Source organism: Mugil cephalus, chromosome 17, assembly GCF_022458985.1.
Source record: "Mugil cephalus isolate CIBA_MC_2020 chromosome 17, CIBA_Mcephalus_1.1, whole genome shotgun sequence".
In the NCBI taxonomy this organism is placed as follows: domain Eukaryota; kingdom Metazoa; phylum Chordata; class Actinopteri; order Mugiliformes; family Mugilidae; genus Mugil; species Mugil cephalus.
The window spans coordinates 11,871,490-11,894,256 of NC_061786.1; the positions used below are offsets into that span (position 1 = coordinate 11,871,490).

General features: G+C 43.5%; 4 protein-coding genes across 9 annotated transcripts in view; 2 read left to right on the forward strand and 2 right to left on the reverse strand.

The window, feature by feature from the left end:
• Positions 1–32: 32 nt before the first annotated feature.
• LOC125023299 (dnaJ homolog subfamily C member 30, mitochondrial-like) lies at positions 33–1,795 on the forward strand. The gene has a single exon (XM_047610461.1). The coding sequence runs from the start codon at positions 66–68 to the stop codon at positions 1,089–1,091; it is 1,026 nt and encodes a 341-aa protein (XP_047466417.1). The 5' UTR covers positions 33–65; the 3' UTR covers positions 1,092–1,795.
• LOC125023298 (cleavage and polyadenylation specificity factor subunit 3) lies at positions 1,638–6,805 on the reverse strand. The gene is made up of 18 exons (XM_047610460.1): positions 6,613–6,805; positions 6,442–6,505; positions 6,124–6,221; positions 5,855–5,983; positions 5,589–5,766; positions 5,403–5,492; positions 5,146–5,296; positions 4,772–4,947; positions 4,515–4,673; positions 4,080–4,226; positions 3,669–3,821; positions 3,470–3,578; positions 3,211–3,309; positions 3,027–3,121; positions 2,832–2,919; positions 2,644–2,710; positions 2,449–2,545; positions 1,638–2,361 (listed from the first exon to the last, which is right to left on the reverse strand). The coding sequence occupies exons 1-18, from the start codon at positions 6,681–6,683 to the stop codon at positions 2,260–2,262; spliced, it is 2,073 nt and encodes a 690-aa protein (XP_047466416.1). The 5' UTR covers positions 6,684–6,805; the 3' UTR covers positions 1,638–2,259.
• Positions 6,806–6,911: 106 nt separating this feature from the next.
• itgb1bp1 (integrin beta 1 binding protein 1) lies at positions 6,912–10,295 on the forward strand. Of its 2 annotated transcripts, none has more exons than XM_047610462.1 (7): positions 6,912–7,171; positions 8,180–8,294; positions 8,394–8,472; positions 8,557–8,687; positions 8,805–8,897; positions 9,110–9,259; positions 9,371–10,295. In XM_047610462.1, the coding sequence occupies exons 2-7, from the start codon at positions 8,223–8,225 to the stop codon at positions 9,440–9,442; spliced, it is 597 nt and encodes a 198-aa protein (XP_047466418.1). In that variant the 5' UTR covers positions 6,912–7,171; positions 8,180–8,222; the 3' UTR covers positions 9,443–10,295. The 2 variants fall into 2 exon arrangements, with proteins under 2 accessions (XP_047466418.1, XP_047466419.1); XM_047610463.1 differs by having other exon boundaries at positions 6,912–7,142.
• Positions 10,296–11,575: 1,280 nt separating this feature from the next.
• asap2a (ArfGAP with SH3 domain, ankyrin repeat and PH domain 2a) overlaps positions 11,576–22,767 on the reverse strand; it is a 48,638-nt gene continuing 37,446 nt past the window's right edge. For 4 of the 5 annotated variants that reach the window (XM_047610458.1, XM_047610457.1, XM_047610455.1 and 1 more), the window contains 17 exons: positions 22,493–22,580; positions 21,619–21,667; positions 21,164–21,330; positions 19,819–19,952; positions 19,218–19,312; positions 18,759–18,948; positions 18,492–18,577; positions 18,058–18,173; positions 17,278–17,345; positions 17,080–17,187; positions 16,294–16,528; positions 15,827–15,979; positions 15,425–15,530; positions 14,944–15,002; positions 14,739–14,818; positions 13,624–13,743; positions 11,576–12,417 (listed from right to left, as the gene is read on the reverse strand). In XM_047610458.1, the coding sequence (XP_047466414.1) occupies positions 12,343–12,417; positions 13,624–13,743; positions 14,739–14,818; positions 14,944–15,002; positions 15,425–15,530; positions 15,827–15,979; positions 16,294–16,528; positions 17,080–17,187; positions 17,278–17,345; positions 18,058–18,173; positions 18,492–18,577; positions 18,759–18,948; positions 19,218–19,312; positions 19,819–19,952; positions 21,164–21,330; positions 21,619–21,667; positions 22,493–22,580 (1,929 nt within the window). In that variant the 3' untranslated portion in view covers positions 11,576–12,342. The remainder of the gene's footprint in view (positions 12,418–13,623; positions 13,744–14,738; positions 14,819–14,943; positions 15,003–15,424; positions 15,531–15,826; positions 15,980–16,293; positions 16,529–17,079; positions 17,188–17,277; positions 17,346–18,057; positions 18,174–18,491; positions 18,578–18,758; positions 18,949–19,217; positions 19,313–19,818; positions 19,953–21,163; positions 21,331–21,618; positions 21,668–22,492; positions 22,581–22,767) is intronic. The other variant, XM_047610456.1, reaches the window with a different exon arrangement.

The following is a 22,767-nucleotide window of genomic DNA, read 5'->3' on the forward strand; positions in this document are numbered from 1 at the left end:
CGCCACCGGGGGCGCTGTCTCGCTCAGCTGGACGGAAGAAGAACTCGGTTCGTCCCAGGGGAAACATGGCGGAGGTCAGACAGTGTTTTGGAAGTGGGGCGCACGGATTTGCACGCAAAATATACAGCCGCTATCTCCTGGAGGGCCGTAACAAACACGAGAGAGGTGCAATACACGCTTCGTCTCTTTCGATTGGGTTTTTATTGGGTGACATTGAAAGCGTCGGACTGTACAGGGTCCAAAATGGTGCGGACGGAGTGACTGTCGGGACATCACAGGGCAGTTACACAAGGTTGAAACCGGCGTTGGGTGCTGCCGAAGATGTTTGGAAAACCGGCAATTTCTTAGATAATTATTACTTTTATCCTAGACGTGAAAAGTATCCACTTTCTATTAATACCCAATTACAAATTAATGAAAGAAGTGTTTTTTTGCACCGGAGATACGACGCGTCATTGAGGACTCTTCGTCAACAGCAGCGTCCTCGTCATTTGTGTGCAGATTATGGACAGCTGGTATTTATCAGAGCTTACAGTGGCAACGACAGATCCGTGCCTCTGTACAAAACCAAAGATGGCTATTATGAAATCCTGGAGGTGGCATCCACCGCCACCCAAGCCCAGATTAAGACGGCGTACTACAAGCAGTCCTTCATCTACCACCCGGACAGAAACTCCGGCAGCGAGGAGGCCAGCGTCCGCTTCTCCGAGGTCAGCGAGGCCTACACGGTCCTGGGAAACATGGGGCTCCGGAAGAAGTACGACCGCGGGCTGTTGAGTCTGTCGGACCTCAACACGACAGTCAGACCCTCCGGGAAGGACCCTGCCGGGGGCTCGCCGAGGTCGCACGCCGAGCGTAAACGACCTGCGGTGGGCGCAGACGGCCGAGAGAGCGTCTTTGATTTCGACCAGTTCTTCAAGGGCCACTACGGCGAGCAGCTGCACAGACAGCAAAACATACGGATGCGCAGACAGGAGATGCTGAAGGAGAAACACGAGGAAATAGGCGACAAGAAGCTGGGCAAGCTGATGGAGGTTTCAGGAGTTGTGCTGATAGTGGCAGCCATGGTTGTGGTAATGAATTTTAAATAAGCATCAAGAGGAGGGAAGAGGAGCGGGGATATGTGCATAACAGACTCAGGTGTACGTTTCACACCATAAAGCTGACATGTTAATGACTTCATTGGTAAATTGACAGGAAATGAATTGACAAGATCAGTTCGTGTGATGCTTTGTACAATTATATATTTAGCTTCTGGACTGCTGATTGAAGAAGACAAGCATTGTCCTTATTCTGTGGCAATAACACAAACGAGTTGTAGCCCCAACTGTGCATATGCACAAGCGTGCACTACACGGAAAATTTGCCACACCTCGTTATGATTACATTTCCTATATATTTGTTGGACAAAGTCTGAAAGGACATCACGCGTCAACAGAAGCTTTCATTGGTTGATTTGCAACTGTTTAGTACGTTCAGTTCAGTTCCTTTGACTTTCATAAAGTCATCTCTGAGGCAGGTTGTATTCCTTTTAAAGGTGAAGCAAGTTTCTGTTCATGTGATGCTATTTATTAAATATTTATAGCAATGTAAGGGATGAGGGAATCAGTCTGGAGAGTCTGTCAAACAGGTTGTGGTTAGATTTTAAAGAATGTGCCTTCGATTATATTTATTGTGAAAATCAACGGGTATGTTGTCCAAAGGTTTAAGAAATAAATGACTTTTGAGCAATCCTTGTCATTGCACGAGGAAATAAATGTTTGAATCCTTCATTTTCATTAGCATGGATTTAAAATATGAAACTAACCACAGGCTCAATAAGAAAAAGATCAGCCTGGAAACAGACTTTAAGGTTAATATACCACAAAGTATAGTATAGGGATAGTAGATCGACACATATTTAAGTCTCATTTAAACACTCAACAACAGATGTAAATATATTTCGTGCATTCAAAAATTCACAGTTAACTGTTGAGTTTGTGCATATCAGTGATGAACTCTGGCCAAATAAAACCTACAGTGAACAAACACACAAATACAGTTCACATTAAAAGTGCTTGTGTTACAAAACGCACACTAAAATACATGGAAACAAAAAGCATAGCTTATTTTCTTTTCTTAAACAGTAATTCCAGACATGCCCACTGAGTAAAACACCAGGTGCAGTTAATACATGACTTGAAGTCACTATGATACTTGGAGAAACATGTCTTGACCCAGTTGAGAAACTTGTGATATGAATGCGTCTGCAGGCCTGTCTCAGATAACCGGGTTCAGGGCGTCATAGAGCCGCTGCACTGCCAGCTCCACCATCTCTCTCAGGGAGATGTCCTCTGTGCAGTCATCCTCGCAGCACACCGACTGTCGGGGAGGAAAACAAGTCGGTCTCAGAGTCCAACAGAAATGCATCATTCTTTGTGTTAGTGTGGTGCGCTGAAATCTCCTCACCCTCGTCTCCAAACAAATCTGAACCGTCTTCCCGTCCACGGTCACGGAGATGTTTGTACTGTCGCTGAAATCAACACATTCAACACCGAACATGTCTCTGAGAAGACAGAAGACACAGAAATATTAATAACTACACAAGTGTTTAAAGTAATAGTAAAGTAATTTCTTTTAAATTGCACTTGTGTAAACACTCACTGCAGCATGACTTCGAGCCGGGATTGGAACACATCCATGTCCATAATAGCACTCTGGGTCTCCATAACTGATTATTAAAAACACAAAGCAGATCCTTATGGCATTAACCAGACACAACGTATTACAGCCTCCTTTGTGCTTCTTGAAAATGGCTCAAAACTAAAGATGAATATCACAAAAATACAAACCCTTTTGAGCCTTCGGGTTTGACTGTACTTCCAGTACCACAGTGGTGACGGCGTCGGCGTACATGTCATTAAGAGGGTTAGCTATCCACTGAAACAGGAGGAAAAGGGAAAGGACAGTCAGCAGGTCGGAGGCTCTGTACAAAGATGCTGCGGCACAGACTGAGCCAGTCCATAAAGGCTGAGATGTGATCTCACCTCCAGCAGCACCAGGCCGGCCTCGTGGACCAGGGTGATGTTTTTAAAGACTTTCAACGTGTTCTTCTCGGTTCCATCCAGCTCTTCCACGTCACCTGAAACGGACAGTTTGGGGAAAGTGTAAACAGTTGTACTCTACGGTCTCACATTTCCCAGACGCATCAAACTGTACTGTAGGTCTTACTAGTGAGGTTCCTCAGATGGCAGACGAGCAGAGAGTAGGGTCCGGTGAAGGGGATGGCCTGGGTCTGCTTCACCATGCTCATGGCCAGCTCTGTGTACGCTGCAGAACACACGGATCGGGTCACTACAGCTCACAGCAGAGGCTACTAATTGATTTAGACCAGTGACACTGGAGCTGATCTCTGCATGAAAATAACCTAATGATTCCTCCAGCGTTCACACTGGTAAAATGCTCCAGTGGGATATTGATGGTTACTTACTGGACAGGTCAGACGGATTGAGGATGTGATAGTTAAAGTTCTTCTTCACCAGTATGCCCGACACCCTCTGACCCTGCTCACACTTCTTATCAGCCAGAGAGCCCATCACCTGAGGAGGGGAGAGCCCTTAAAGTCTTAGAGAAGTCTATGTGTTTAGTCTATGCAAGAACCCCATGATAAAAATGAAGACTGTCTTAACCTTGGCCAGCTTCTCTCCTCTGAAGTTCAGCGTAACAGCCTCCGTGTTTCGTGGATTATGCACTTCAATGTGAACCTGGTCGTTATCCTCGTACTCCCTGATCAGCGCAGCCTTCAGACGGGCCATCTCATTCTGCTCCCCATGTACAAGGATCTGGGAATAAACACCTCAGCTATTATTAAAGATGGAATTAAATTCAAGAGACTTTAACCTCACACTGTGACACTTTAGCTTAATGTTTTATTTACTGTAGATCTCATGTAAATTGGACTAATGTAATTTTTCACTTCTGCTTCATTTTTCATTCATCCATTTTATTCTTATGTCTATGTCTTTTTCTTTCTTGTCTTGTGACTCTTGGACAAATTAATTGCCCCGCTGAAATCAATACAGTGATCTTGAATCTCCTACCACATGTGGGGGCTTCAGAGCCCTGATGAACTCGCTGGTCTGCTGGTAGTCGGTGTGGGCAGAAAAGGAGATGTAGTCCACCGACATCTTCAGCTGCAGCTTCTGTCCCGACATGGTGGTGATCTCTTCAGGCTCAGACATGATATGCTGCAGAGTGTACACACTGTCGTTATCAATTAATATTCCAATTGCGTTCACAGCTAATCATTCGGAGTGATTTCAGAACTGATGTGATATCTATCAATTTTATCAATTGACAGCTCAAAAATACTCAATTCACTATTATATCAGCAGCTGTAAAAATACATGTTGCGTTACACATTTTATACACAGTCACTCTTTCAACAGAGGTGCTCAATTTTGATGAAGACAGACAAATAAGTAATTTTTCATAAGCTCGACGTTATTTTTCTCGTCTTCTTCTCATGCTCTGACCTTGGCCAGTGTGCCCTCCACACAGTATCCAGCAATGATAACCCCGTTCCTCTTATCGGTGCACCAGCTCTCAAAGAGCTCTCTGGAAAGTCCGCTCTGCATCATCCCCGGAGAGGCCATCACCACGCTGGGGCCGATGTCGTCAAAGTGATCCATGCTCTGGAAAGGACGGACACCAAAGTTACAGATGCCATTACACGATGAGCTGGTTACTAAGCCTGAAGAGTCTGCTCGTCTGTATTTATATCCATGTCTACCTTTAGGTTGCTGATGTGCTTGAAGACGAAAGGGTTGTTGATGTTTATGGCCTTGCGGATCTTGTCGTTCATTGCATTGACATACGTCTGGTACACGGCCATACACTTCTTGGCCAGGGATGAAGCGTAATAGATGGGGATGTCATGGAGCTCTGGGTGGTTCTGCCAGTACTCATCTACAAGAGAACGTGAAGCGTAGACACAACTGAATGAAGGTGCATGGTGTAAAATAACTGAATAAAATGCAAACGGGAGCTCATGGGTATCAGATGGGATGCTGTGCAAATAATTAAGAATAGTATCAAAGCTGTTGCTGGTGTAATTGCCAATTAACACGTTCTATCCACATCAGAGGGTCAACTGTAACTTCTAACCTAATATAAGCAGTAGTTCCTGGGCTCGCCCCAACGCGAACACAGGGATTAAACAGCGACCCTCTCTGTTGACGATGTCATGGACAGTGTTACAGAACCGAGCTTCACGCTCCTCCCTCTTTTCGTGGATGTGAGTTCCATAGGTTGACTCCTGCAGAAAGAAGAATGGCAGCAGAGATTATGTTGTGAAGATCCCTTTAAAATGGTGGCTAATGTGAATTATTACATTAGAATAACCATTTATGCTTTGGTCATACTATGATTAAGATGTCAGGTTTGACGCTGGGGATCTCAGCTGCCATTAGATGTCTGTCTTCTTGTCGAGAGAAGTCTCCTGTGTACAGCAGCTTTGGAGAGAAAAAGAGATAGACAATGGATTTATAAGTGAGCCCTTCTACAAAAAAACAAAACAAAAAAGATTTAAATCAGAAAAACCTCCTTACTTTGACTCCAGCTATTTCGATCATGAACATGGCAGCTCCCAGCACATGACCAGCATGGTAGCACCAGAACTTGATTCCAGCCACTTCCTTGACCTCGTGGAAATTTATGGTCTCGATCTTGTCCATGCTCTCCTCCAGATCAGTCTCAGTGTACAGCATGTCATCTGCAGAGATGTTGCTGCAAGAAAATAAAACAAAAATCTAGGATACACCGCAATTCAGTGACGAGTAATGTTTTCTAAGGAGATGAGTCCCTCTGCTCTTACCTGACTTTGACGTAGTCTGACAGTAGCCAGCGGTAGATGGCTTTAGTGGCGTGGGTCATGAAGGTCCTTCCTTTGAAGCTGGTCTTCTGGAGGAACCATGGAAGAGCTCCACAGTGATCCAGGTGGAAACTGATAAGAGGACACATACAAAATGAAATATTAGCATGATCTGAAATGTAATTAAAATAATTAAATAAATTGGAGGAAATACTGAGCATTTGATAATTTAAAAATAATGCAGCAAATAAAGGAGAAGAGGGAAGACTCACTGGCTAATTAGGAGCAAATCTATCTCAGCCGGGTCAATCAAATCTATGTAGGGGAGGGCATCCATTCCCTCTAAGCCAGGGTGAATGCCACAGTCCAGCTGTCAAATACAATTTTACTTTATTTTATCCACTCAGTATTAATAATACATTATGCAATAAAATGTAAAATTTATATTTTACAATCTACACAAACTCAGAACAAAAATGCGTTGTGCACGACTTCAAATAGAGTTGTTACATAAAAAAAAAACCTGTAGGTGTGTAATAATAAATATAATTTATCACTCTGAAGTGACACATCAAACAACCTATAATTACCATAATTTTCCTTCCTTTGAACTCGAGGATAATACATGACCGCCCAACCTCCTGCCCAGCACCACTGTAACAGGAAGGAATATATATATATTTTAAAAATCATTACTATTATGTTAACATAAAGAAGCAGTCATAACATATTTATTTAGAACAAAATAGAAATGAACTCACAGTGGACGAATTAGAAGCTGGTCGCTTTCCTCAGCAGGCACAATAATATCTAATTTGCGTTTCGCAGCCATATTTTCGAAAATTTGAAGGTCAATTTGAAAATACAATTAAAATAAATCCGGTCATATTTGCACTTGCTGAATGAACGGGAGGGGGCGGCCTCTCGCAACGCACACTTCCGGTGGCGTGTGCAAAATACCGCCGGGTGGAATCTAGAGCTGTAGCGTCCGTTCCGACACATCTGTTCAACTCGCAAAACGCCTAAACATGAAGGGAAACAGCAGTCATAAATATATAACATTTGATCAGAATTATTTTTATAACACTAGGAAGTGTGTTGACTTAATAATGCACAGTATCCACGGGCCTATCTGCTCATTATTCGACTTTTATAAAAACTTTTTTGTTCGGTTTACCACTTCGCTACGTCCCCTTTAAGTGGCGTTGGGTGTAGGCTTCTAAACTCAAAGAGAAACCGAGGAGTCAAACTGTAAATAGAAAGCGAACTCGAAGAAAATTAACTCTACACGGTACGTTGAGGCTGCTGCGGTACAAACAGGTATGCTGAATTTAAGTTAGCCATCATAGCTTACCACAACCTCCCGCGAAATCATCAACGCTGAAAATGAATGCGGAGGTGGTCATTTGAGGCAAAGTTTTATCCAAACATTTGCTTCTTTTTTTTAGGATGTGGCTACAGTATGTTTTCTGCTTGAGTTTGTAGGTTAGCTAGCGGTGTTAGTTAAACAGTTAGTTAGAGCTACTTAAAACCTGTTGACTCCGGTGTATAACGTGACTCATTTATATTTCTCAACTCTTCCCATTCCTTCACTTCTTTTTTTTTTTTAATATACGTCGTCCAATTAATAACTCTGTGACATTTGCAGTCATATTTTGCCCTGATATGATACATTGTTGTTACAGTAGCAGGTGTATCAGATAAACTTGGTTTCCGGTTTAATGGTGCCTCCCTGTTTTTGCCGTCGCTGGCGGTTATGTCTGGTTACTATGGTAACCCGTACACTTACCATTGTAACCCATTACTAGCATTTCAACGACAAATTCATCTTTATTCATCCTCAGTCTTACAAGCAAGTGAATAGGGAACCTTTTATTTTGTTTAACTGTTTAATTATGTGTATTTTTGTGTCGCTTTATTATTTTGGCCCTTCTAACGTTTTGCTTTTGAAAAGAGCAGTAAAATGGTAACAATCAGGAAATTTTTCCTCCTGAAATTAACTCTAAACACTAAAACGTCAGAAATAGACCTGAAATATAGTGAAGCGAAATACAGAATAATTTGAGAAAGCAAAAACTGTGGTTTTTAAGTATTATCATCAGATTTCAGCATAACATGTACATTAAGTTTTAATAATGAATGTAGTTATTTTATCATATTGTCATGTTGTGGTGCTGGTATGTAAGTTGTTGTATAGTTTTGAATGTAAAAAAAACAACCATTTATTTAGGACAAAGGACAGAGCTATGTCCTGCTCCTAATTATATGTTGTCTCTATTGAGACATGAGGAGACTGTGTGTTCAACACCGTGGTCTGTCGTGATCCAGGTTGGCGGGGCTGGAGGGCTGGATGCGGTCGTCATGGTGAAGGATGTTTCGGAAAGTCAAAAAGCGCCACAGCAGCAGCAGCTCGCAAAGCAGTGAGATCAGCACCAAAAGCAAGGTACAGTGGGGGACGCAGATTTTTGATTTTGATATACTATATTGATCCCCTCTGTTTTTAATTCATCTAACACTGTTTGATATTTCTGTCCCCCTGCAGTCTGTTGACTCCAGTTTGGGAGGACTTTCGAGATCGAGCACCGTCGCCAGCCTGGATACAGATTCCACCAAGAGCTCAGGTCAGCCTGACAGCTGTTACACTCATCTGATCCTCATCATCAGCTCTTACTTCTCAAATTGATTCTTTGTTTGATTTCCTGTAGGAAACAGTGTTTCTGAGGCATGTGCAGAGTTCCGGGTGAAGTATGTTGGATCCATCGAGAAGTTACAGTTTGACATGAGCAAGACCCTCCAGGAACCATTGGACCTCATCAACTACATTGATGCTGCCCAGGTAAGAAGCTGCAGTGAGATAAGGGAAACATTTTAAGCAGCAATGGCGGCATAGTTCACAGCAATCAATGTAACATCAGTAATTTATTCTGGATAAATATTCTGTTTATTCTCACAGCAAGACGGAAAGCTGCCCTTTGTTCCAGGAGATGAGGAAATGGTTCTCGTTGTGTCCAAGTATGGAGTCAAAGTGGCCTCACTGGACCAGTGTGTAAGTAGCAGAACTATAGAAAAAAGAAAGGTGATTGATAGACACTGTGTGACCCGGGATTACTGAGTCAGTGGTAACCTGCAAGCAGCGTGTTTTATAAAGTTTTGACTTGAATCTATACAAAGCTGCACCCTCACATTTCTTAATTACAAATGGAAAAAAAGATTATGATACTAATCAGTCAAGCGTATGTTGCTATATCCTCTGAACAGGATGTGTTGCATCGGCACCCTCTCTACCTGATAGTGCGTATGTTGTGTTACGATGACGGCCTGGGTGCAGGCAAGAACCTCCTGGCTCTTAAAACCACCGACACCAAACAAGAGGAGTGCAGCATCTGGGTGTACCAGTGCAGCAGCTCTGTGAGTAAACTAAAAAGGACAGATTTATGGTGGCAAAACATCCACTACACTGGCACTAAGTACTGTTCTGTCCCTCTCTTTCTGTGTGTTTTCCATCATCTCTCTGAACAGGAGCAGGCTCAGTCCATCTGCAAGGTGCTATCGGCTTCTTTTGACTGCGCTCTGACATCAGACAAGTCCTGAGGCCTGTGTAGAGGAGACGTAAAACAACAGGAAGACCAGCAGTAGCTAATTAGAAAACCAACACGGCAGCATTGTGATCGCAACCATTTCCCTCTTTTCTTGCAATTAGGAGGGGGAATTAACATGATTCCAGCCTTTGTATTGAAAGCCTGCATCTCTTAGGTACTGATACTTTCCTCTAGTTGAGACAGAACTACTGTGAAATCGCTTTAATCATTTCCTAGTCATTTGTTTTTTGACAAAAAACAAAAAGTAGAAAAGAGGGGAATGGTTGCATTTGTCATCGTGCAGTGTATAGCAGTGTAATATTAATCATATTTAATTTAAACAAGCATACATAATGTTGGAACCCATCTCTCTCTTGTGTCAGCACATAATTATTCATGGGAGATGGTACTAACGGTTTCCTTCCACTCGGATCCTTATTCAGGTTTAGAAATCACTTTGTGTGTCTGTGTGTTTTGTTTTCTAACAACAGTATTGGTACAAAGGCGTGCAATTCTTGACGTTACAGATTAATTTAACCCCACATGTTCAGATTTGTCACCCTGTTCCTCATTTTTGTGATTGTTTGTCTATTTTCGATGGTTTATTTGAGTTTAATTTCTGTTTACGGCAAATATCCAGTGAATCTCTTGGTACCGAAAGCTTCTTGCATTGCATTGCGTTTTTCGTGTAGATGTTAAAGCATTAGATTGTGTTAGATTTAATGACTCCTTAAAGATTTTGTGGGAACAATTTGTTTACAATTGTGGTACGAACTTGACTTCACCTCTTATAATAAGTACTTTTTCACAATGGTCCTATACAAAAAATGTTTTACAGTGAGAAATTAAAAGAATTTGATGTGGTACATTTTTTTTGTTTGACTTCTATTTGCGCCCCCCATGCTGAACTACTCTCCATCAGAGGGAGCCCTTGATACATTATCTGGCTTTTACTTTGAATAGACCAGACAAATGTAGTGTTAAAAATGCAGATGATTGACAGCGGTTTGTGCACAAATTACTGAAATATGCAAAGAAAGCATAGACTACTAGTGAAAGTTGTTTTCTTTACTTGCACAAATACATCATAAACTTTCCACACTCCAAAGAAACAGACCAGGGTCTTGTATCATTTCATATTTTATTATTCCAGTTTTATTTTCCCATTTACTTGCACAATAGAGTTAAGAGTCAATGTAGTGATCCACGGACAGTTAATGAGAATGGATTATGTTCCCAGTTGTGTGTTCATGGGTGTTGTTACACCACACACAAACACACACAGGCCCAGCTGAGGTCGTATCTGCCACAGTGCATTAAAAGACATTTAGCGGCCAGTTGTTTTTTTAAGTTTTTTTTTTTTTTTTACATTTAAATATCCACAAACAAAACCAAATCTATTTACACAAATAGATTATTAAATCTTCCTGCTTCCAGTGAGTTAATATTAAACACGGTGAAGAGGGAGCATCAGCTACGATTTACGCGCTACTCTTCTTGTCATTCACGTATCCACGGAAGGCTCTGGTTTCAGGATAAATGCCTAAATATCAACAATATGAACAGAAACGAAGTTGCTCTGCAACTAAAGTGGAATTAATTACACTGTAGGTTTTATATTTATCTCATTACACATTAGATAAACGTATCTTTCTACATCACAGGACCCCAAAAATGTACTGATATGATGCTCAAGCTGCAGGAAGGATATTGTGTTTTCTCTGTGTGGCTGTTCAGAGAATCAATTTAGCTCATTTGAAAACAGAAACCTGTCAAGAGTATGAGAGCAAGCAACAAAAGTTACAGCTTTTTAATCACATTCTCGCAATCTCTTTTTTTATTTCAGTATCATTCGCAGCTTAATCTGTGCATCAGACACTCACACACTCACACACCTACTCCTCTAATAAGGCAGATGACAGGCGAAGACAGCCTTAGGTGTCAGATTTAGCATTAAGGTAATTACTGGCTGCTGCAGCTTCAGTCAGTGTCAGCGTTTGACCTAAAACACTTTAGGAGGAAGAACCGCTTTCTAAAATGTGTCTGTGAGGAAGCATTACCGGGGAGAGATGCACGACACTGAACTAATTTGCAGCTCTGTCATTTTTACACACACACACACACACACACACACACACACACACACACACACACACACGTGAGAGAGCGGCCTCTCGGGCGCGATGAGTCGGAAGCTACCTCAACATGCGGCATCCCCGTTTCAACGCCGCTGAAACGGGGACAGTGAAGCGGCTCCCTCGGGTGCGGCCTCCAGCGTATTCCAGGGTTTACATAGCACCATTAGGAAAAAAAACCTCCACACGGGAGGACTACTACATCTCTGGAAGGTTGCACTTGTAAGCAGACGCGTACAAAATCGCTCATGCACGGACGTGGAATGTAAGCATGTTGACTAAGTTCACATTTACAGTTGTTGTTAGTAAGTTAAAATACACCGCTCCGCTCCATCACCTTAAGGACCGTCAGTACGATGCGGATGAGAATGGATGAACGCTGTATACTGAACCTCATGTTGCGACAAAGATAAAGACAGGAAAAGTGCATTTATTGCGATTCACTACAAACATCTTTTTTTTTTCCTTTTTCTTTTTTTAAATTTTAGATCCTGTGTCACTGACATTAACTGCAGGCATTAAAACCACAGAGCCCCCTCGAGCCCCCTGCGTGACACCCAGACTCGCTGTCTTCAACGGTTGCCATGACGACACCCACACTAAGTCTCGCTCAGCAGTGACACTAAAACAAGATGCCGGTGAAGATGATGATGATGATGATGATGATGGTGATGATCATAAACGCTGGGATGACGTTTTGTTGGCCGGCGGAGCAGAGACGGGGGGTGGGGAGGGGGGGGGGCGTCCCAGCACGCGTCCCGTGACGCCGCGCGGCCTTTCAGTCAACGATGAAGTGTACGAACGTAACGGGGAAGGCTCCTCTCCTCATCGGGTCGCCCTCGATGTGGCCCAGCTGTGGAGAAGAAAGCCAGAGGAGAGGTGAGAGGATGACAATAGGCAGAGTAAATTTCCTCACTGAGGCTTAATTTGATAGAAATGCTAACTGCTTTCAGCAAATTAAGCCATTTAAAGCACATTTACGATACTAAAGCACACAAACAGGACTGGGGGATTAGGACCAGGGAAAAATTCATTCTCAGTGAATTGCATTTTTCACCTGTATGTGTGATCAAATATTGATTCATAAAATCCAAAGATCTGTGTTTTGATTTGTGCATTTTCTCGTGCAGATTTGGACTCACTGTTTTTTTTTGTTTTTTTTTTTTTTTTAACATGTGGACTGTGATTAGTTGTATAAGAGAGTACGGTACAGGATCCATTCACAAAAAAGGTTGGAAACACAAAACAGAAAAAAAAATGGAACTGAACTGAATCAACAAATTATGATTCAAGGATTTTCAGAAACAAAACTGAATCAAACTAAATCCATCTTTACTAAACACTATAATCTAATCGCGGGTCACACAAGGCTAAGTCACCACTAACATCTCAGAAAACAAAAGCACTTTTACTCTTTTATGTTACCTTAAATGACAGAGGGGTACTTATTAGCTCCGTTTAAGTCATTTTAAACGCCGTCTACACCTGGAAATAAAAAAGCTGGAACGTGTTTCACATCTGAGAACTTTTATACAGGTGAAACATGACAAAGGAAAAACTGAATCTATAATAAATATAAATGAACTCAGAGATAAAAGTATGGTTTCCAACTTTCCAACACTGAAGCTTCTTGATTGAAATACTTTGCATTCTTTACGTTTTCCTGCTGCTGTTGCTTTGGATGCCTCATTACTGTTCCGTGATTTCAAAGACTCACACAGACAAACAGTGATAACGCCGCTTGGATGCAGGACAGAGAGAGGAAGGACGGCGGGGACCTCGAGGGACAGAGAGTGACTGACTAAATACGGTCATGTCTGCAGGGGTGGCTCTGAGGAAAACAAGTTGCAGCTGGTCGGCGTTCGCACAAGGGGATCCACAGAGGAAGCGGCAGCAGACGGAAAAACGAAGCGGGGGAGGAGGACGAGAGGCTCGGCCAGAATGAGGTCACTCCTTTTTGCTTTCTGCCACCGCGGTCACCGGCAGCACTGACGCGTGGTGGAAACTGGTTACTTGTGCTTTTTTGCTTGCGTCTGAAAAGAGCACAGCGGATACTGACCCACCACTCCTGGTCCTCCTCTCCGTCCACCACGATCACCTCGCCCTCAGAGAAGGTCAGCTCGTCCGGGTTGTCTGCGACGCAGTTGTAGATGGCTTTCACTCGCTTCGGCCTCTGCTTCTGAGGAATAAGCACACACACGTTTTATTTCGCAAGTTGCATGTGCACCATGCCAACTGCTGGCAACGAAGGCAAACTGTGATATCGCCACACCTGTACACACAGCACAGACTACACCCACCAACGAGTCTGTGTGAAAGGAGCTCTCTCTCCTCACCAGCAGGTGGCAGTAGTCTGCATTCATTATTCAAAAGAGGAAACCAAAACTATTAGCTGAGAGGCTACGAGCTGGCCTCCTTTGATCCATGCTGATCAGCTGATCTATAGTTTATTCATTCTAGATGATCATGTCATTGTGGAAATATCAACAATATGAATACACAGCTTGGTGGGTCTCTCTATTGTTCCTTTTCTCCAATGAGGATTTTTTAGGGAGATTTTCTGGATTAAAGTTCCTGATTATTTTATGTTGCACAAATCCCTTTGAGGCAAATTAGAGATTTTCTGTTGGGTTCTTTAAAGGCCCGAGTGGTAGCCAAGGTTAAATTCAACCTTCCTCTGTTAACATTTATCAACACAATAAAGATAAGACAATGTTTTTGCACCTTGGAACAAATTTACTTGGATTCTAAAATCACATTTGATTTGCCAAAGAACAAACTGATGGAAATTAGGGGGAAAATCCAAAGATCCACCGATTCATCCGTGACTCATCACATCATGTAACTGATGCAGCACAAGTCTCCGACGTGAACAATTCACCCTTTTTCGACCCTTTTTAAAACTGAACTAAACAGCGTCTCCCCTCAAAGTGAGAAAAGAGGCTCCGGGCCAAAACACAGCCTCGGGCTACAGGAAGGAAATTTATTGCCCAAGTAGTCACTGGAAACACTGGAACAATAGGGAAGGGAATTACACAACACTAATAAGGGAATAAACCATGACTTGGAGAATGAGCTGCCAGTAAATCTGTGCAACAGAACAAACAAATAAGCAGGCAGAGTAAAATCTAAACAATAATGGAAGGGGGGGAGGGGGTTAAATGAGGGACTCACTGGGTAGGCCTTCCTTGGCATTGGCGCTGGAGGCAGAGACTGACCTATGGAGTTCTGAGGACTTCCTGGCACTTCCTTAGCTGGAACAGGAAAGGGAAATTATATCACAATCACAACTAAACCTTCCAGAGAAGAATCAGGATCTGACAGATAAGCATGCCACTCTCTGTCCACTCCAAGCAGCCTCTCTCACCCATCCGCTCACCTGCTCTCTCGATGGACTGCGTTCGATTTAGAGGTCCTCTGTTGAAGCTTTTATCGTTGCTGCAAATAAATAAAAAAAAAAGTACTCCAATAAACAGAGCGTGTCATATAAAGACAGAGAAAACCGTTCGACAGCTCTCTAAGACTCTGGGCAGCTCTGTAGCAGATTTACTGCAGCGCTAACTGGCCTGTGGGAGATAAAAAGACAAAAGGACGACTGTGGAGGAGAGTTACAACTCGTCTGGCCCGATGCAGCTTAGCCTGGGAGCTAATGAAGCGGCTAAACAGCGGGCACGGATTCTCCTTTCTCTTGGGAAACCGTCGGCACGTTAAGATACACAAGCCTGGGGTGATGCACAAAGCCCCTGCTTACACTGTGTGGAGAGATTTGCATGCATGCAGTGCTTTCTCAGGTCGCCGGTGATCTCTGGTCACGTTTTAGTACATGCTGTAATGTCGTTCACCTCTTTCCATGTTCTTACCCTGCAGGAGATTTGGGCGGCACTGCCCTCGATCCCAGAGGCCCCTGACCTGATTTGGACTGCAGGCTCAGGGCTTCCATCTTCGTCACATGAGGGAGACCCAGACCTGGAACACACAGCAATACAGCTCGTTTTTGTTTTCATATCTCTGCAATCTGAATACACTGTCTGGGAATTCATGACCGATAAACCGACCTCAAGGAAAGCGAGCGAGCAGACCTTGTGATTAGACTATTTTTGTTACATAGGTCGAGGATGAGCTTGTAATAATACAACAAGGTTTCAGTAATGACTTTGTCTGTTGGTGGTAATTGTACAATCCCTCCATACGTTTTTCTACGTTCTAGCTACATAAACAGAGAAGGCAACTGGGTGACGTAACAAACTAATTATTGTCCATACCTCCAGTCGACGTAAGCCTCATCGGGGGGACAGGCGGGTGCATGTTGGGGGGGTCTGAGGACGACCTCTGTCGACCCACCAGGTCTAATGATCCAGGCTTCCAGCTGCTGGACGGTGACGACTGACTGATCCCTCCCAGGCCTGCCAACTGGACTGAGGGACACGCAAACAGAGAGGGGATTATTAAAATGAAGAAACAGGAAAAAGAGGAGACAGAGAGACGGCTTTGCCAGAAGCGGCGTCCACTTTAAAAGCCAAGTGGTTTTCATTTTGATGTAATGGAGAGCGGTGGTTAATGGGGACAGGAATGCGCAGAATGCTGCGGCGAGGTGGGCGACACAGCTGGTCGCTCCTGCTCTGCTCCGCTGGCAGCTCTCCATCCATCTACTAATGATACTAGTTCACAGACTCTGGTGAACTTGCCGCACAATTGCCTGGATTGTGGTTCTTTTTTAATCTGAGCTTACCCAGGTTCCTCGGGGGCAGGGGCGGAGCGGAGGTAGTGGCGGGCTGAGGGGGGCTGGTGTTGAGGATGGTGCCGTAGGTCTCGTTGTTGACCAGGTTGGGCATGTAGGGCCGCGGCTTGTCTTTAGAGAGGCTGGAGGAGTCGCGGCTCGCCGAGCCCAGGCCAGACTGGTGGTGGGAGTTACTGGCCGGCGTGTAACAGCTGACTGGACGCTCATCCCTCCGATGAGGGCTCGGCTGCAGAGGTCAGAGTGTGAATGTTGTGGTTGTGAGACATAACTCGTTAGATTTACCTCTTCACTGTGTTTGTTTGCTAATAAACAATAGCGAAAGGAAGCACAGCCACACTAAGCTTAGCTCACAAACTAGCGTTTCCTCTGGGTAGATAGATTTCTGTGCATTCAACATGTCCGAAAATGTATAAAGCAACACAAAAACAAGACTCCTGAACTACCTACACTCAGTCCTCTGGCCTGTAAATGATCCACATCACCATCTAACACATTAGCATAAAGCCCAATGGGAGCAGAATGGCCTTTTCAGGAAAGAGCTCTTAAAGAGACAGGTGCTTAAACAAAGCATGACAGACAGAGGATGAGTGCAGCCGTGTACAGTATTGGAAAAGTAATTACTACAGGAGATTAGAGTTTGGAAACTTACACAGCTTTATACGATTGTATCTCAAACTAAAATAAATCAACAGCTGGCAAAAAACATATATCAATATAACAAGAATTCAAAGCTGTCACAGTCACAAGTTCTTGTCTGCATCACAATCCATTACTCACCTTCTCGTCCAGATCCTCATCACTCTCATCCAGGTCTTCATGCTGCAGACACCATTCATACTCCACATGGACGTGGGCGTTGAATTTTCCTGCCAGCGCTTGGTTCAGCTGCGAACGCAAACAAATTCACACACAAAATGACTGACAGCTCTCGCGTGCGTTCAGGAAGTGATGCGCTCGCAGGCGGGATAAACTCACCAGCTCCTCGCACTGTAGGTGTTTGAGCCTCCGAGCGATATCCAGTGGCGTCTCCCCGGCCTCATTAGCTGGAAGGGGAAAGACAACGAAAACATATAATCACCGTTGTATCCACAACATGCCACAAGGGCAGAAACACGCAGGCTGTTTTCTTTCCTCCTTTTTTTCAATGCGACGTGAGAAATGTGTAATTAAGCCGTTTCCCACACGGAGCGACTCTCTCCGTCCTCCTCCTGTCTGCATCTGTTATCGTGCTGTTTGGTTGGTTTCACAGCAGAGGGATTAGTGTTGTGAGAAAAGAGCCACACTACTGGGAACTGAAAGACTCGGACCGATGAGTGAAAAGAGTGAGAGAACAAGAGGCGGCCACAACACTGACGAGTGCAAAAGAAATGCACATTTGGTGCAGTTTTGTTTTATAGCGCAAATTATAAAAGTTAATTAAAACAATACCAGATATTTCAACCTGATTTTGATAAATTTCTAGAAATGAATGTCTGTATCTTAAGGCAAAACTCTTACTTTTCTTAAATTAACCTCCATTAGAATAAGAAATATTTTTTTACTTTTCTTTCTTATAGTTTTATCCAACTTAAATTCTTAATAAGAAGGATGCATACATGCCTTCAGTATGTTTTATATGCAAATGCAGGGAAGTAAAACGTTTTTTGTTCTTACAGAAATATCACAGACTGGAAAAAAACTTTTAAAAAGGCAAAAAAACAAATAAAACCAGGATAACAAAAGGACAGTGAATGCAGCATGTTACTGTTTCCTTACCGATGTCTATGGAGGCCTTGCCCCGCAGCAGCAGCTTCAAACATTCACTGTTGTCGGTCAGGCAGCAGTAGTGCAGCGCCGTGCTGCCTTTGGCCGTCTGCTTATCCAAATTTAAACTACCAGGGGACAAAGACAGAGAGAGGAAACTTTTAGATGCCGAAAGATGAAGCTACAACCGAGTGGTGTTGTTTTTTTTTTCCATCTGGAGCACAATTTTTCTAGTGTAACAACAAAAGAAAGGCTGAAAAAGTGCCAATAGTAAATAAATAATTGTGCAAACTGGTTGAGTCTAAAACAGAGAGGGGAGAAATAAATAACTGGATGTGTTCAGAGCGTGTACTGGTCAAAGAACCATTATTTCTCTTTTTATGGAGGTCTACTCGATGTTTGCTGCACAGTCAAAAACCACTCCAGTGTAGTGACGTCTGGTTTACCTGTTCTGAGTGAGGAAGTCGACGATGTGAAGAGACGTTCGATCCACGAGTCTCACTGCTAGATGAAGCGCCGTCTCCCCTTGCTCCTGAAATTCAATTCAACTTTATTTATAGAGCGTCAATAACAAACTGTCTCAAGTTGCTTTATACAACCCAAGCAATAAGGCGACAGTGATAAGAAGTAAGTCCCTTTTAACGGAAACAAATGTTCGAGAGTCACGAGAGATGAAGACAAAGCTGTAAAGGTGGAATAGACTGCGCACTGACATGTCCGTTGGCCAGCGGTATGGGCTCCATGAGGTCCACTCCCTCGGCGTAGACCTGGATGAGGGGAAAGATCTCCCGGGATTTCACCGCGTCGCACAGTGTGTGGAGCCGCGACGTCGGATCGGGACACTTCTTCCTGGCGAAGCGCTTCTCCGTGTATTTGGCCGTGATGAAGTCTTTCCTCGCCTGCCTGGTGGAGAACACGAGGACATGACGTTCTGTTACAGCCGCTCGATCCGAGGCGCAATTCAAAGAGAGAGAGTTACGGTTTTGTGATGGTTTTATATTCGAAAGGAAAAGCAGTCACATAAAAGCCATAAAACATACTATAGAAAATGTGAAATTCAGAAAACATGATGGTGGAAATGTGTCCATGGGTCACAGTATATCGTCATTCATCCTGGCGGAGTGTAAGGTGAGACAGAGGAGAATTAATGGCAGGAGAATGTAATGACTTACATGTCGCTGGCTGGGTTGGGTTTCACCACATTTTCAGCACTTAAGCAAGCTTCCATGATTTCATTGAAGCCTGCATTACCCACATTCTTGGCCAGCTGTTGAGAAAACACACACACACACACAGACAGACAATTAAAAACTGGTTATGTGTCATTTTCTGATTAATTTAAAACTTGTCAGCCGAGCTCACACCCTCTGGGAAGCAGTAGACATCCCGAACTGTAAGCGTGGAGCCTCACTGACTGAACACCCCTCTGACTGTGGTTAACACGACTGGCGTCTTAACACCAAGGCAAGCAATCAAGACTGGAAGCATTTAATCCCGACAGCCCCAGAGGCAGTAAATCTCTACACCAAGCAGTGATTAAGAAAGCCAAACAAAATCTCAGCTATTCTGAGTGTGGAGCCTTTCAGCAGAGAAGAATGAGGTCCTTCTTCTAGCTTTGACCTCCTGTCATGATTTACTCCTCCTTGTTGTTCCTTAACTATTCCGACCTCCACTTTCCAATTTTATCCTGCCTGAAAATCTCCGGAGAAAACCGTTCCAGTGGAGCGACAGTAATGGGAGACGATTCAGCAGGGAGGTCGGACGCCGATTTACCAAGAGCTCTGAGGTGCTGAGTACATCCAGAGTGAGGGACTGGATCCGGGAGTAGTGGACCCCCAGCTCCCTGTGGATCCCCGAACATTCGATGCAGGTGAGGATGCCCAGGTTGGTGGACAGCCACGTCGGATCTGACAGAAAGAAAAAGGCAAAGATAACTGTCAAGGGTACGGCGGGGAAATAAAAAACATGCAAGGGAAAAGAGGGAGAAATATGAGTGATAAAAAAGTCATTTCTGCAGCTCGAGAGTCAACTTTGATGTGTCCTTGCTGAAAACTCTGGCAATTTAATAGTGGCCTGAAGGGCTTTTTACTATCACTCAGCGCAATGTCAGAAGAAAATGACCAAGCCCAACAGTAACCAAGTCTGACCTAGATTCTCTGTGCATCCCTGGGTATATGTCCCAGCTATAGATAGCATATATAGATACAGACTATATAAAGTACAGACTTTATAAACCGAGTTTAAAGTTACAGAATATCTCCACACAGGATCCACTCTGTAGCATATTCTAAACCAGTGGTTTAGCATCCATTACATTCCTCTTAACACTTAGTTAACACTTACCTAAATTACATTTCTCATTTGCTTGTAAATATTTTTACATCCATGTACTTCAGAGACTTGAAAATTGCTTCGGATTATCAAACAGACACACTGTCGCCTTCATTTTCTGACTAAGTCAGCAAACAAGGACAAGGGCGGAAGGATTTCCTGAGATTTTAAAGTCATTACTTCTGAGGAATATGCCATTCTCTTCCCACGATTTGTGGGATTTCGAGGCCTATGTGATATTGCACCGTGACCACAGGGCCGTGGATAATCCTGGTTCGATTCAGACTGATCCTGTGCCTGCGTCCGGAGATTTAAATAATTAATGAAGTTACCTGCTGCTGCGCTTGCATGTGTGAAATGTGCCCAGCGTCTCTCTCAATTTGGAAACGCACATTTATTCTCTGGTATTAAGGTTTTGCGAGCAACAAAAAGTACTGGCTTTTGTGCAGAACCTCAAATTGCACTGTAACATTTCAATGTGTTGTGAAAAATGGAGGGACTGCAAAATTTAACAGAGTATTATGTGAACAGCTCGGCCAACTGAAATTATGGCAATCATATATTCATAATTACAGCATTTTAAGGGTTCAGTTAAGCAATCAGATGTCATTTGCACACATATGTGCGACAGTCTGGTCTTGCACATGCTAATAATCCCAGAGCGTCTGCAGGGAAACGGGAACAAATAATGCAGAAAAATCCCAGGAAATCCTGAGATCATAGTTGAACCTAAGCCAAGAATGATGGCCTTTTGACAATTTGTGCATGGCTGGTCTCTTCCACTCACTGGGGGCTCCGCAGTCACAGCACACGTCATTTCCCGTCATCCTCTTCACTTCCCCCAGGATCGCCTTGGTCAGCTCCTGCACGATGTTGTTCTCGCCAACGTGATGGTCCCCTTTGAAAGCCTGATTTAACGCCTCCTCTTTGCTGTTCTGCAGCACCGAGATCCAGCTGGAGGAAGGGGGATAAGACAGAGGAAGGACATACGGGAGACGTGAGTCAGGCAGGTGAAAATGAGAATAATGGCAGGGGAAAAAGGAGAGGGAGGAGAAAGTCGTGTGAGCGGCGAAAAGAAAAATGACAAGTGAGATGGGGGGGACAGTTAATGGACAGGAGGTGGGAGGTAAAGACAAGGACAAGCGTCTGACTGGGTGTGAGGTAGGAAGTGTGTTTAAAGTAGTGGAGGTGGTAAACAGGATGCACTGGACATATAAGAGGAAGGAAGGGACAGGCACTTACATCTGACAGTCCTGATCATCCTCGGCCTGAAAGTGATACGTTCTGTCATCTAAAACAAACAAATAAAAGAGAAATGACAGAATATATGAGAGAGGAGACAGAAGAGCGTTTTAGTCAAAGATCTTTAGAAAAAAGCGTTGAGTGATTCTCTCCAGAGGGCATAAACGTGTTCTGCAGAAAGGTCAAACCGAAACCACACAATAACAAAAAATAACTAGAAAATGTTTCTCTCTTCCGATTGGAATCATTCGAACAACCAGGGTGATTCATTTTTAAACAGCTGAATACACAGAAACTTAAAAATGAAACAGACGTTGTCTTCTGAAGCTGACAGAAACAGTTTCTGTTCTGTGAAACTGTCTGGAAACCAGAAAGTGAAATGAAAATTGATTCCTAATGCACTAAGGTGTATATTAAGGGATGGGAAAACAACAAAGAACATTTTAGGCTATAAGAAACAGTTATTTTCATCATTGCAAAAATATGATATGATTGTGTCACTTGTAAGAGCAGTTATTCAACAGTGTAATTCTGTTACGAGACTAAGTGCTGGATTCAGGTGTGCAGTTCCTCAAATGGCCACTGGAGGCTGCCTCTAAACGTGAGTCATTCTCCATAGGCCACCGTGTAAAAATGCCAAAAACTGGTCTCTATAGTTACTTTCTCCATTCATGACATTTGCACAAGGGTTGAATTCTTATACAACTCATCTAACTAAATTCAATTAAAGTTATGCATAAACAAGGACGTGGCTGCTTTGAGTGATTTTATGAGGCGTTTGACTACATTGACTAGACTAGGGGAAGGCTAAACACATCAAGATGAATAAGATGACAAAGAACCATAGAGATCAAAGGGAGAAGGCTGAACCCACGTGATATGAGGTCAAAGCTCCGCTTCTCTTCAGGATTGTGTTTCACCTGGCAGGTGAGCAGGTTGAGTTTGGCTGGCGGTCGGTTAGCCTGCCACAGAGATGAGGGGCAGAGATGAAGACGGGGTGGAGAAAAACAACCACATAAGTGAGCAAGACTGCTGCTGCTGCTGCTGGAGCCAAATGAATCGTCTGTGAGCTGAACCGTGTTACTGAGAGGAGCTGACTGGGCCCAAGCTAGACCTTCATATGGGAACGGGCAGAGTTCAGTGAGACTC